Source organism: Musa acuminata, chromosome BXJ1-9 (assembly GCF_036884655.1).
Source record: "Musa acuminata AAA Group cultivar baxijiao chromosome BXJ1-9, Cavendish_Baxijiao_AAA, whole genome shotgun sequence".
Classification (NCBI taxonomy): domain Eukaryota; kingdom Viridiplantae; phylum Streptophyta; class Magnoliopsida; order Zingiberales; family Musaceae; genus Musa; species Musa acuminata.
In genome coordinates, this window is record NC_088335.1 from 12,960,908 (window position 1) to 12,976,340 (window position 15,433).

At 36.4% G+C, this 15,433-nt stretch overlaps 1 protein-coding gene across 3 annotated transcripts; it reads left to right on the forward strand.

Moving 5' to 3' along the window:
* Positions 1-261: 261 nt before the first annotated feature.
* LOC103973949 (phospholipid-transporting ATPase 1) lies at positions 262-12,980 on the forward strand. 3 transcript variants are annotated; one of them, XM_009388651.3, is made up of 10 exons: positions 262-629; positions 1,258-1,377; positions 1,472-3,311; positions 4,285-4,618; positions 4,760-5,606; positions 5,746-5,869; positions 6,879-7,098; positions 10,100-10,558; positions 10,675-10,978; positions 12,506-12,980. In XM_009388651.3, the coding sequence occupies exons 3-9, from the start codon at positions 1,544-1,546 to the stop codon at positions 10,883-10,885; spliced, it is 3,963 nt and encodes a 1,320-aa protein (XP_009386926.2). In that variant the 5' UTR covers positions 262-629; positions 1,258-1,377; positions 1,472-1,543; the 3' UTR covers positions 10,886-10,978; positions 12,506-12,980. The 3 variants fall into 3 exon arrangements, with proteins under 3 accessions (XP_009386926.2, XP_009386925.2, XP_009386927.2); XM_009388650.3 differs by having other exon boundaries at positions 1,258-3,311; XM_009388652.3 differs by having other exon boundaries at positions 1,258-3,311; positions 12,541-12,980.
* The last annotated feature ends 2,453 nt before the right edge of the window (positions 12,981-15,433 follow it).

Sequence of the window (15,433 nt, forward strand, 5' to 3'; positions counted from 1 at the left end):
TCAATGATCACAGTGTACTCCGCAAGTGTCGTCGGATTTCACCGTACCGCAAAATGATCCGATCGCGATGCACGGGAGACGGTGGTTAGATGTTAACTACCGTTGCCAAGGGCAAATTGTGCGTCAAAAACCGTGCCGTCCCTCCCTCCGGGCTCTCCCGTTAAAACATCCCGAGGATGAGGGCAGTTTGGGTAGAACCGACACCGATACAGGACCAGCGCTATATAAGCCGTCGCAGGATCAGGTGATACATTTGCGCTCCGCCACCCGACTCCGACTCGCCCCCCTCTGTCTCTCTCTCTCTCTGCTTCTCTTTCTCTCTTCAATTGGGGGAAAAAGTGGGGTCGAAAAGAGGAACCCCTCCTCGATTTCCAAACCCTAGCTTTCCTTCCCACCTCTGATCCCCGGGAGAATAAAAAGCTGTCGAGATCCCTCCACCGCCTCCGAATCCGCCCCGGAGCCATGGTCTGGATCTGCGAGGGAGCTGTCGCGTAGAAGCCCTGATCTGACCCCTATTTTGTCCGATTCGGTAAGGGATTCTGCGCGATCTTTGCGACATTCTTCTTCTTCTTCGCGAGGGGAGGGGTTGATCCGCTGGCCTTGGCTTCATCGGGGCTTGATCCCTGCCGGTACGTTTATCTCCTAAAATACAATAAAGATCTTTTTTTTTTGTTTCGGTTCTTTTGGGCTTTTGCTGGTTTCTTTGGGTTGACGATTTGTTTCACAAGTGAAAGCGAGAATTTTTTGTTTTTGAGAATATTAGGGCTTCAAATTGACGTTTTTGTTGGGATCTGAAAGTTCGTTCTTTTCTTGATTTTCGGTGGGTGGGAAACGAGGGAGATTTCGCGTGAAGCGGTGCTGTCGGCGGTGCATTTCTCGGTTAAATTCGTGTTTTTGGTCGACACATGGAGATCTGAAGGAAATTGATGTAGAGTTCTCGAATTAGGAATTGGAAACTATTTAGGGGATGGGTTGATTTATCCGTTTCTCTATCTTTTCTCTTTGTTTCTCTTTCCCCTTTTTTTTTGTCGTGCTACCTTTTGTCAGTAAGGTTCCCTTTGGCAAGGTTGATGGAGAATTCAGAAAAATGTAACATTAATTTATTTTAATCAAAGGAAAGAAGACTTGATTCCGAAGAAGTCGGAAAATGAAGGGTTTTTAAATGGAGAGTGTTTGGAAATAAAATCTCAAATAAAAATGCACTATAGCTTGCCCGTTGGATTGGATCTGAGAATTTTGCGTCTTTTATGGTACCAGGAGCTTGCATCTGTTTGAACAAACAAACCAATTTGAGCTATTATCTGCATCGTTGGGATGGAAAAATGAATTGCTTATTTGTTGGATGCTGTTGACGAACTCATATGGCGGCATAAGTGGGTATGATCAATGGTTTCTAGCAGAATAAGGTAGAGATTTGGTGCATCAGCTATCACGGACAGGTTATATAATCAGAATAGTTTCCTCTGGACAGGATTTTGGTAGCGTGCAGAGGCACAGTGCCCTCCATCTTCTGCCTTCAAATGCATGGGTTGGATGGGTATATATGACATCGGGCCAGCCCTTGCTCTTTTCACCCTATGGTGCAGATTCCTTTAAACAAGTCCCAGCTCAACAGCCGACGTCTGTATCTTGTAGCTGTCTTGGCCCATCCGATTCCTTCTCTTTTTCCACTTTCGATGACCATAAAAATCACTCTTCGGACTTAGTCGATGAAGTAGAAGCCATCTCGTTTGAAGAGAGTGGTTTTTCTCAAAGACAAATAGTAGATGTCTCTAACACCAGCCTGAACAAGGACCAGCTTCTCTGGTCAGAATCTGAGTTTGTTGAGCAATCAGAGCTGGAATGCGCCCGTCAAGACGGAAGGCAACTGGTTTCTTGGGGTGTGATGGAGCTGCAAGGCTTTTCGTCATCCCTAGAGATGCCTTCTTCTTCTTCTTCCAGACAGGAGAAGTTGGACAAATCTCAGCAGATCCACCATAAGAGTTTGTGCCCGGAAGAACCATGCTCGGCTGAGGATAATTCTAGATTGATATATATCAACGACCCGAGGAGGACAAATAACAAATATGAGTTCACAGGGAACGAGATCCGGACTAGCAAGTATACTGTAATCACGTTCCTGCCAAAGAATTTGTTCATCCAATTCCACCGACTGGCTTATATTTATTTCCTTGTCATTGCTGGTCTAAATCAACTTCCTCCTCTAGCTGTTTTTGGGAGAACAGTCTCTCTTTTCCCGCTGTTATTTGTGCTGTTTGTGACTGCTATAAAAGATGGCTATGAAGACTGGCGGAGACACAGATCCGACCGGAAAGAGAATAATCGAGAAGCTTTAATTCTTCAATCAGGTGAATTTGGAATGAAGAAATGGAAAAAATTACGTGTTGGAGAGGTTGTTAAAATTTGTGCAGACGAGAGTATACCTTGTGACATGGTCTTGTTGGGAACAAGTGATCCAAATGGAATTGCATACATTCAGACAATGAATTTAGATGGAGAATCAAATCTAAAGACAAGATATGCTCGGCAAGAGACTGTGTGCATGGTCCAGGAAGGAAATTTTTCTGGTCTGATCAGGTGCGAGCAACCTAATAGGAATATTTATGAATTTACAGCAAATATGGAATTTAATGGGCACAGAATCCCACTTGGTCAGTCAAACATTGTTCTACGAGGTTGCCAGCTAAAAAATACAGAATGGATTATTGGGGTTGTGGTATATGCTGGCCAGGAAACAAAAGCAATGTTGAATAGCACAGTGTCACCTTCAAAAAGGAGCAGATTGGAAAGCTACATGAACAGGGAGACCCTTTGGCTTTCTGTTTTTCTATGTATCATGTGTGCAGTTGTGGCAACTGGAATGGGGTTATGGCTTGAACGCCACGTGCACCAGCTCGATTCTCTATCTTATTACAGGAAGAAGTACTTTACAAATGATCGCTATAATGGTAAAGATTTTAAATATTACGGAATTCCTATGGAGGTATTTTTCTCATTTTTGAGCTCTGTTATTGTGTTCCAAATCATGATACCTATATCTCTGTACATCACAATGGAGCTAGTTCGGTTGGGGCAGTCATACTTCATGATCGAGGATAGACATATGTATGATAGCAGTTCAGATACAAGGTTTCAGTGTAGATCCTTGAATATAAATGAGGATCTGGGACAGATACGATACATTTTTTCAGATAAGACTGGTACATTAACTGAGAACAAAATGGAGTTTAGAAGGGCCAGTGTCTATGGGAAGGATTATGGAAACTTCTTGCATCATAGTAATCGTACATCACATGAAACTATCACTGAAGGTACAGTTGTGTTGCTACTATTTTCCTAATAACTGAATGTTGTTCCTTAGTTCGGGATTTATGTGTACCTTTGTTCTTTTCAAATGTTTGACTGTCCAGTTGACATGTTTTCAACTTTAGATGTAGCAAAATCCTTCATATGATAATACTTGTCCTATATGGTTAATTTGTTTGCAAGATGTCAAGGTTCAGAGAAGCCTGTCTGTCATACTCTCCGTAACGTGGTTTCCCTTTGTGATTTTGAAATAAAAAATGTCAATATACAGTTGGATCCAAGAGAAGGTATCATCTTATGCCACGACCTTTTTTTTTTTTTAAATTTAGCCTAGTTACATGTGATGTATGTATGAAACTTCATACATACTTGTATGAGTAAGTCATCATTTATTTTTTAATTAAAACTTGATGAGCTAAATTTTTGAATCTTCATTCATTGACTTGAACAATCATTAATCCAAGGATTTTAGAATGTCATGGAGATAAGGACTGATGAACATCATGAAGATAATAATGGAACTTGCATTTCATGTACTTACATAGCAATCCTTATTTTTGGCATTCTTTTACTTTTGTAGTCAATGTTACATCAAATGGTTCTAATGCGATTAGACGTTGCAGTCCAGGTATGAATCATGACAATTTCTTCAGTGCTTGTGATGAATGACCATCTTTGACCAGTAATGATAAATGATGTTTCATTACATTTGTTATAAATTACCAAAACTCCTACTTTATGTTTCATTTTTTGCTGATAAAAATACTTGATGTAGCACAGAAGTTCCCATCTGCGGAAGCATATGAGTGCTTGTGAAGTTTATTACACCTCTTTGAATGCATGGCATCCTTGTCATTTAACCTTATGAGGTTCCTTCGTGTGTGATTAGTAGCTCGCTGTTGGTAAAAGAAGCTTGTCAAGTTGCTTCTCAACTGAGCTGTTTTGTATTTTTGAGCCAATGTCTATGTTGCAATGCAGGGGAATTGGAAAGACAAAGGCAGAATCTCCCATCAGAAATCAGTGTAGACCCCGATCTCCTTGCATTACTTCGGAGAGGCATAGAAGGAGAGGAGAGAATTGCTGCTCACGACTTTTTCCTCACTTTGGCTGCCTGTAACACTGTCATTCCTATGGTTAAAAGAAATCCATGTCCTAATTCTTCTAATAAGGTGGTGGAGGCTGGAGAAATTGATTATCAGGGTGAATCACCTGATGAGCAAGCATTGGTTGTTGCAGCTTCATCATATGGATACACCCTCCTTGAGCGAACAACTGGTCATGTGGTTGTTAATGTCAATGGCAAGAAGAAAAGGTATATGGCTAATTCATTTTGATCCTTTCATGTTCGACGTGCAAATTATGAATTCTTCTTGTTTCTTTTCTTTCTTAGGCAGATAATCTTTGGGTATTACAATGATATTCCTGTTGCTGAACTTTTTCACCTTAATGCCAGGTTAGATGTGCTTGGTCTGCACGAATTTGATAGTGTCCGGAAAAGAATGTCTGTTGTCATAAGATTTCCCAACAATGCTGTGAAAGTTCTTGTCAAGGGTGCTGACAGCTCAATGCTCAGTATTCTGGATGAGAAGAATGAAAAAACTGCCAAAATAAAACAAATGACAGAACACCATTTGTCTGATTACTCGTCACAGGGTCTTCGGACTCTTGTAATTGCTGCAAGGGACCTACATGATGCAGAATTTGAGGAATGGCAGGAAAGATATGAAGAGGCTAGCACTTCGTTAACAGAGAGATCAACGAAGCTACGTCAAGCAGCGGCTCTAGTTGAGCACAATTTAGATCTCCTTGGAGCTACTGCTATTGAGGACAAGTTGCAAGATGGTGTCCCTGAAGCCATAGAATCCCTTCGGCAAGCAGGAATAAAGGTCTGGGTTCTGACAGGAGATAAGCAGGAAACTGCTATCTCAATAGGTCTCTCGTGCCGGCTTTTGACTCCTAATATGCATCAAATTATCATAAATGGCACTTCAGAAGATGAATGCAGGTGCCTTTTAGCTAATGCAAAAGCGAAATGTGGAATAAAATCAGCAGAACCTAGAGATGGAACATTAAAATTGAAGAAATTTGATTATGATTTTGTTGATAATGCTGATGACAAAAGAACTTCTAGTGTTTCAATACCTGAAACAGGAAAGCAGAATCTCAGATATACCGGAGGGGGTGATCATGAGTCAAATCATTGTGGAGACAAGCTTGCAGGTTCTGACGATATTTCCTTGGCACTTATAATAGATGGAAATAGTCTGGTGTACATATTGGAGAAAGATCTTGAGCCAGAGGTATTACTCCTGATTTATTGATTATTGGACTATGATGCATATCTGATTTTGTTGTGCACATGCACTGCATATGATGCTCTATTTGACTATTTTGAAATGGTTCTAAATTTTAACACTGTATAGCTTTTTGCTTTTTCAGCTTTTTGATTTGGCAACTTCCTGTAGAGTTGTTCTTTGCTGTCGTGTTGCTCCTCTACAAAAAGCTGGGATAGTTGATTTGATAAAAAGCAGGACAAATGACATGACTCTGGCTATTGGTGATGGTGAGTTAGTAATTTAAGTTAGGCCCATGGATTTGTACGAGTATTATTTGTGATTCACAATGCTGAAAGGATAGCAAGTGCTGAAGTACTCTTGATTGTTTTTGTGTCTTGTTTGTTCTGATAGGAATCCAATTGTTAGTGTGACTGGAAATATGATTGTTAATGTTCTAACAGAAGATGTCATGGCTGATTAAAAGCATTAGTCAACAAGTTAGCAATGAAGCTACCTGCTGCTTGCTGTGAAATCCTACCAAGTGGAGTGGTAGAAAATTTTTGGAATTTTTGAGCATGAAATTGCTGGACTACTTATTTTTCCCCTGCTAGATGGTTCCTGTTTATGATATATGATGTATAATTCACTTGAAAGGAACAAGTGAATAAGAAAATAGAAAATATCAGAAAAGTGTCATTTGTAATATTTCTTGAATATATATGTATATGTATATATATATATGTATAATGTATATGTATATATATATACACATACATGTATATATATACACACATACATATATATATATACACACATACATATATATATACACATATACATATATAAATATACATGCATATATATACACATGCATAAATATACATACATATACATACACATACATATGTACATACATGTATGTATGGAAAATGTTAGAGAATATGGAAGTGTACTGGTTGTCCAGTATTCATGGTGGTCCATCAATCCATTAATGTTAGTGGTGTCAGTTGATCTGGGATGATGCCTGAAGTTCCCAGTTACAGAGCTTGCAACTATTCACGGCATTTGTTGTCTTTGTCAGACTTGTCTAGATTGCATATGCTTGACTTTGCTTAACAAGCTATTTAAATTGTATCTTTGTTTTCTAGTTTCCATTTTCATCATTTCTATTGTGTCATTAATTTTTCTTTGTACTTAATCTGACTTTAACTGTACTACATCGTTGAGAATGTGTAGAGTTTTGTGTACTTTTCCATACTACAAAAACAAACAGTAATCTGTCCTTTTCCTTTGCAGGAGCAAATGATGTTTCAATGATCCAAATGGCAGATGTTGGTGTTGGAATTTGTGGCCAGGAAGGCCGTCAGGCGGTTATGGCTTCAGATTTTGCTATGGGGCAGTTTTGCTTCCTGAAAAGATTACTCCTTGTGCATGGACATTGGAATTATCAGCGGGTTGGCTATTTGGTTTTATACAACTTCTACCGAAATGCTGTTTTCGTCTTAATGCTTTTCTGGTATGTACGATGGTCTGTCATAAATATCATTTTAATTTTATCATCTAATGTAATACATTATGTTCGTTTTTTTTTGAACTCATGCATTATATTCTTGACTATCCTATAGAGCATCACTAAAACAGTGTTGGAGGTTGTTTCAATGTTTGTTTACATACATCTCTTATTTCCTCTTTATTGTGCTTAGAAAATGCAAAAATTAAAAATCAATAAGATATATGTCTCACCTAGTTCGTTCATACAAAAGAATGCCTAGAAATTAAAAAAAATATTTCTTTTGGGGAAAAGATGAAGGATTTTCTTTCTCCATGTTTAGACTCTGAGATTTTTCTGCTGCTTGCTCATGGTTGCTGAAGCCAACCACACTTGAATGTGTCACTTTTATAAAAAACAATTTTAGGGTGAAATTCTTTGCCAGAATAATAGTTTTTTTTATTGCTACAGCATACTAATGGATACGTCTGCCTGTAAAGCAATTTTCTTTGTGCATGATTTAAGTTGACAATTTGATCAAAACTGGAGAATAATTATTATGTTGTGCAATAGTCAGAACTCATGTATGCCTTTTCCATTATTAAACTTTAGGAATATCTAATATATACTTGTTATTCAGAGCTTCTAGTTCTCTATTATAACACAAATTAGCTGAGTATCTATAAATAATTCCAAATTTCTGTTCTCTATAACTACCTGTGAATTTGAAGGAAGCATGTGACTTTGTAATTGAAATGATTGATCTCTCCTAGGTGTTAGGAGTTCTCTATCCTTATTTCTTCAAGGTGTTTCTAATTTCCAAGTGTTTGTTAGGCACACAGAATTAGTACTATTGTCTAGTGAGAAGACTGTATTGGTTGGTCTGGTTATTGGTACCAAAATGATCATTTTTATGTATCTTACTTTGTACCGACCATACTGGTACCATACCAACCAATATGGACTGGTTTTACAAGGTTCCAGTATCACTACTGTATCAAAGTTTTAAACCTTGATTATTTGTTCATGTTCTCATGAAACTTAAGTTAAATTTATGCTTTTGTTTGGAGGGTCGTAGTTCTATTGTCATGAAAAAGTTAATATCTGACATGAACATCCAACATTGCCATACACACCCATGGGGGCATGTATATTTCATAGTTTTATCCAGAAATATCTTTGGATTTTGGTTGAATGTGTGAAACTTGAACTATTGCTATTGATTGGATTGAACTCTTCTTTGCATCAAAGAACATATCTACATGTAACGGCTCTTTTAATGCAACAGAAGCTTAGCACGGATACACCTTGTCTATTGTATCACGCTAAGCTACATGCTTGTAGACATCTTATATTGCATGTGCATGTCTTATACGATTCAATATCTGAATTTAGGTAACTCCAATATCTATGTCACTATGCTATAGTGAATATATCCACCAGATCCTTTCGCTCTTCGTATTTTCCATAGACAAAGTTCTGATTGAAGATTTCATATTCTTTTTGTTTTCTGTTTTTCTTTTGTAATGTCTGCAGCTTCATGACTTTGAAAAAGCAAATATTTCTTTTTAAATTAAACTGATCACATTTAATTTTGGTGAGATGTGTTAAAAGGCCTATGATTGCAAGGTGAAAAATTCAAAAGCCATACATTACACAAAGTTATGCTATGTGTAAACATAATGGTTTTACTCAAGGTTTGAGTGATCGGACCGTCCTGGTGTGCCGGCTGGCCGGCAGCCTACCGTGCCGCTTGGTACCAGTGTACCGACACATGGTATGCCGGTGTGTACCGATGTTTCGACGAGAAACAAAAAGAGGTTGAAGAGGAAGGTCCGGTGGAGGAACAGAGGAGGAAGGAGAAAGGAAGAAGAAAGAAGAAGATGAAAGAAATGGAGAAGTGCAGTGGTACCTGGGAAGCAGCGGCAGTGTCTAAGGGAAGCAGTAGCATCACAGCGGCAAAGAGGCGGTGCCACTGCAGCGTCGTAGTGGTGAAGTGATGAAGAGGCAGTGCCGCTGTAGCATCGCAGTGGCGAATCAATGAAGAGGTAGCGTCGTTGCAGCGGCAAAGAGGCAGCGGCGCTGCAGCATCGCAGTGGCAAAGAGGCAGTGCCGCTGCTTCGTATGCGAGAAGAGTCCTAATATGCCTTTTTTAACGCTGAAATGGACTGGGGTCCACCACTTTTTGATTTTTTTTATTATTTTAATACAGACTGCCCGAAACGGATGGTCTGTGTCTCGGTCCATTCTCAGACCAGTATGTACTGCCCAAACTGTACCATTTCGGGTGGTACAGCAATCCCTGGTTTTACATTTAAAAATGGTGAATGTAGATGGGGTTTGTACAATATGTGGTGTACAATAAATGAGCTCATTTATCGAAAATCACAACTGTACATACTACATACTTCTTTCCTTTGCCTTTCTTATGATTAGCATCTTATCCTAATTCCAGTTGATGTCCCTTTAATTATTATGGACTTTTTTCTGTATAGTGGTTAGGAAATCTGTCTAAAACAGGAACAACAATGGAAACGACAAACTATAGTGTTCCAACTTTTTAGAGTCGAACCATTGAACTTGTACAAACTAATATCCTTAGTTAAATTAAGAGCTTGACATTTTTATTTATAGTTTCTAGTAAAGTTTTCATAGATATCCGTCTTTCCTTACACCACTAATACTAATTGTTTCACCTTTTCTAATTACGATATTTATAGACTTCGTTAGCTCATTCCAATGCTAGTTTAAATTATTTTCCCTCTCTATCGGAGCTATATCAAATTATTCATGAAATAAAGTTTTTTTTATCTTTTTTAGTAACCCCGTATGTTCACCTTAACATTCTCATTTCAGAGTCTCAAATTTTTTGTATATGTTTTTTTTTTATCATCAAACACTCAGAGAATCATAAGCTTAATAGAAGTTATGGATCTACTTTGTGAATTTTTGAGGCAGAATCTGTTATTATTCTTTAAACCTGGTGGCTTCAGAGGTGACATCACTCTTACATGCTTTTCTTATGTAGGTATGTCTTATGTGCAGCATTTTCAACAATTTCAGCTGTGACTGATTGGAGCAGTGTATTCTACTCGGTCATCTATACATCTGTTCCTACAATAGTTGTTGGTATTCTGGACAAGGACTTGAGCCATAAAACTCTCCTCTGTTATCCAAAACTTTATGGAGCAGGATATAGACAAGAGAGCTATAATTTGCACCTCTTCTGGATCACAATGCTTGATACTTTGTGGCAAAGTCTTGTTCTTTTTTATGTACCTCTCTTCACATACAGAAACAGTTCAATCGATATCTGGAGTATGGGCAGTTTGTGGACTATTTCTGTTGTTGTTCTTGTGAATGTTCACTTGGCCATGGACATCCAACGTTGGGTATTGATTACTCATGTTGCAACTTGGGGTTCTATAGTCATTACATATATGTGCATGGTGATAATAGATTCCATACCAATTTTCCCAAACTACTGGTACATATTCTATCATTTTCAAATTTCAACTGACTTTGAGTAATTCTATCATTTTCAAATTTCAACTGACTTCGATTAATTCATCCTTTAGTTATTGTCTTAATCAACTTTTGCAGGACAATATATCATCTGGCAACTTCAAGGACTTATTGGCTCACTATTCTTCTTACAACAATTTTAGCATTACTTCCTCGCTTTTTTTGCAAAGTGATCCATCAGATTTTTTGGCCATCTGACATTCAAATTGCGAGAGAAGCTGAGATATTAAGGAAAGGTTCTGACCAAGTTGGCTTGAAACCTGATCATGATATCAATGGACGAGTATAGCGGTCTCACCAATAGACTGGTTTATACCTGCTAAAATTTGAATTGGAACATAATCTAGTGTTCTCTGTTGTGCTAGTTGCTGATCGCATCATGGTAAGTATGTCCTATCATTTCATTTCGATCATGCTTATTTGGACGAATATACTTGTTTGTTTTTAGATTTAGGCTTGCATCACTAGCAGCACATATGCTTATGTCCTATCATTTCATTTCAATCATATGGAATGAAGTCCTATCATTTCATCTCATTTCGATCATATGGCTTGCATCACTCGCAGAAAATATGCTTATGTCCTATCATTTCATTTCTATAGTATGGAATGAAGTCCAAATTTTCTTTTGTTTTATTGTTCAATTGGTGATATCTTAATGATCTATTTGGGATTCATCCATATGATCGTGTTTTCTACTGATAAATTTGAGTCAAAACAAAAATTAGAAATTTTAATTGGAAATTAAGTAATCCCATATGTAGTAACTATATGTTGGTGTTACACATGATTCAAACAAAATATTTATGTATTTTCAATTATGAAATCTTGTTAGAGAATTTTACCAAGAAATCTCTGTTGATGATTTTTTTATGTTTTGTGACTTGGTACAATGGTAAGTTGCTCCGTTCTTATCTAGGGTCCAAGTTTGAACCATGGTTGTAGGGCTAAAGCCATGTCCAGTAACATCCCCTAGGTCCCAATTAGTTGCATCCTCATACATTAGGTTTTCTTTCGTTATTTTTCATTTTTCAATTACTAATGAACAAGGCTCGTAGAACTAGAAAATAAAACAGGTTAATTAAACAACATGATAAGATGTTGTGAAAAACACACAAATGTCAAGGTTTACGGCCACCTATGCAACCACATATTGGAGTAGGCAGCAAAAATTCACTTCATAGGCTATATATGTGGTCCATCCACATCTTTCACTTTCAAATTTTAGTTAGAAGACTTATTATTGGTAATGGGATTTACTATGGACACTTTAACTAATTGCCACAATAAACTCACATTTTGCATATAGGAATAGATCATATATTTTCATTCCTTATACAGTTGTCGTAACAAGGGACCCAGTATTCTATTCTTTGTCCAAATTAAACTACCAAATTACCTACAGGCTTCATCGTTCTACACTACTTTGTTTATTTATACATGTATGGCATATCTTCATGGTATTTGAGGAAGGAGAGGAGATGGCTTTTGAGTGAGCTTAGTTCAGCCTCCAATCTTGGTATTGCAAGTTGTCGTTATTCTATAATGGTGCTATGAGATTGGTGTGCTTCCCCAGTTCCTGACAGTCGCCCTTCCAACACAATTAATTGAATTAAAATAACAATACAAGATGTTATGACCATGGTTTCAAATACCGGCCAGTGCCATGTAGACCGACCGTTGTTTATTAGTCCAAGCAAGGACTAGTATTGAACCATATGATCCGGTGCCTTTAGGTATTAAACTTTCTGATATTTTTCAGCTAATACCTACCTGGTGGTATAGGTCAGTACACACCTGTATCATATCTTGGGTATGACTTACACTAGGATTCTTGGTAGCCATAATATATGATGATTGATATAACCTTCTGTTACAATGTTGGTAATCTTTATCTGTCAAATTGCAGATGCTAAACTTAGCTCTCGATGTGCTGGCTGACAGGCAAGGCACCAAAAATTACAAGAGTTTTAGTCTCCTGCGTGAAAGAGAAGAGGATGGAGGCAATGGAGACATGATCTTAAAGCCTTGGGAGGGAAGACATTGAGATGATCCAGAGGTGCCAGATGACTGAAGAAGGTGGAACAAGAGGTGCCAGATGACTGAAGAAGGTGGAACGCAGATTGCTGCTTGGTGTGTATATACTGTATTAGATTTTATGACATGGCTATATCACATTTGGCCTGGGAAGTGAAGAAACTAGGTGATAAAAGGAAAGGGTACATAGTTGTGAGAGTGTCAAACATCCCTAACCCACCCTTTGTTTTGTTCTCTCTCTCTCTCTCTTTATCATTATCAACAAATGTATCTACATTTCACTCCAGAAACAGATATTGTTTGTTGGATCTTCCAAATTTGGATCTTCGCTGGCCTGATTCCTCTCTTGGATTTTTGCCTTGTCTGGACATGTTAACTTCAGATTTTAGGTCACAAAATTATACATATACATAGCTGTAGCTACATATAACATGTTACCTTTAAAAATAACTTGTTTTTTAATCAAACAAAAAATGGAGCCAATCATGGTAGGTTAGGTGGAAAATTTATTGAATAAAATCAATGCCAACCTTACAAAATAACATATGCATTTAAGTCACCCATACCAAGTTCCTAAAATAGTCAGTCTCTTGCTATATCAACAATAATAATAAATCTGTAAGTTTTAATTATTTGAGATTATTTACATTGATCTTTTAAATTATTTTTCTTTGTACCACAAATATTAATATCAACTGTTTCTTCTTACTATAGCCTCCATAATACTTAATTGCTTACAAATAAAATTTTTTTAATCTTTCCTAGTAACTCTATATTTTCATTTTAACATTCTCATATTTGTAACATAAAATTTTTATATTTATTATTATTTTTAATTATCCAACACTTAGATCTATAAAATATTACTTTCATCTGATACTGATTAAGCGATAAGCTTCATTCACAGAATTCACAGAGTAATTTAAAGTCTTTATCATCTATTATATCTTTAAAATCATTCAGGATAATTTTTTTCAAAGCTTTCAATCTAAGAAAAGTTCTTATCATAACTTTTCATCTTCAATAATATTTTTTTATTAAATTTAGATAATAACGAGAACCAAAATAAATTATCAAATTCATCATCCATACCTTCAATCTTATCTTAAAGTGATCAAACTTATAGTTTGCCGATCTTTCTCTATCAACTAATTGGCATCATGGTGATCTATTTTATTGATCATCCATACCTTCAATCCTTTCTTAAAGGTGATCAACTTGTAGTTTGCTAATATTTCTCCGTCAACTAATTGGCGTCATGGTGATCTATTCTATCGATCATCTATACCTTCAATCCTCTTAAAGGTGATGAACTTGTAGTTTGCTAATCTTTCTCTATCAACTAATTGGCGTCACGGTGATCTCTTTTCAACTCGTCTTCTGACTATACCCTTCATAATAATTAATTGTTTATGATTTTTTTAAAATCTTTCCTAGTAATTCTATATTTTCATCTTAACATTCTTATATTTGTAACATAAACTTTTCATATTTGTTATTTTTTGATTGTCCAACTCTTAGATCTATAAAACATTAGATTAAGCGATAAGCTTCAATGCTTTTTTTATCTTCTTCTTTATTAAAAATTAACTCTTTTTTTTGGACATTTGTGGAGTAATTTAAAGTCTATATCATCTATTATATCTTTAAAATCATTCGAGATAATTTCTTTCAAAGCTTTTGATTTAAGAAAAGTTCTCATCATAACTTTTCATCTTCAGTAATCGTTTTTCTTAAATTTAGATAATAACGAGAACCAAAATAAATTATCAAACTTATCATCCATACATACCTTCAATCCTCTCTTAAAAGGTGATCAAACTTATAGTTTACCAATCTTTCTTTATCAACTAACTGGCGTCATGGTGTGATCTCTTCTATCTATCGACCATCTATACCTCTCTTGAAGATGATCAAACTTGTAGTTTGCTAATCTTTCTCAATTAATTAATTAGTGACATGGTGATAGACATTTTTCTTAAAATCTAATTTGTCAATTATTTTTTATTTATTTCGATATCTCTACTTATTTGATGGTTATCATGATCAATAAGTAATTGCTTTCTTTTCTCTCTAGGATTTTATTTCTCCTTCGATTTTTCTATAAATTTTCTCTACTCATTTTTTTCTCTCTAATTGTAGTGTTTATCTCTAAGTAATCATTTTTCTCTCCATAGCATTGTTTATTTCTCTAAATAGTTTTTTTTTTTATAATCTCAATAGAATTATTTCTCTCTCTATAGTGTTCTCTCTCTCTCTCTCTCTCTCTCTCAGAGCGGATCACTGTCTCTCTTGATCTACCTCTTCAATCAAGATCTAAGAACTCAGTTGACCTTGGTGATCAGGCTCGCTATGCTACCATGTTATAAATCAAAAGATTTTGATATAATGTTAGAAATTGAAAAGCTTTGATACTATATCGAAAAAACCTCTTGAGAATGTGGTGGGCATTACAAAATCATACAAGAGTATAGCTGAGAATAGAAGAGACACCTTAAAGCTCTCTTTAAAGATAATTACTTATAATCTTTGAGCTTCTGTTCTAATAATCTCTTTCTCCAATTATATGTCGAAAGGAGTCCTTTATTCATAGAGGATTAAGTTTAAGATTTTGACTTCAATTATAATAAATACTGACTAAGACTTGAAAGCTAAAATCTTATCCAAACATAAAATTTGATTTAATATTCCACCAGCGCAAAAGGTTGGACGGCGACATGTAACAATGCGGCCGTCGGCGACAGCCTCCCCATATCGCAAAATCATGCCTGAGCATCGGTTCATTGAGGTAACGCCAGAT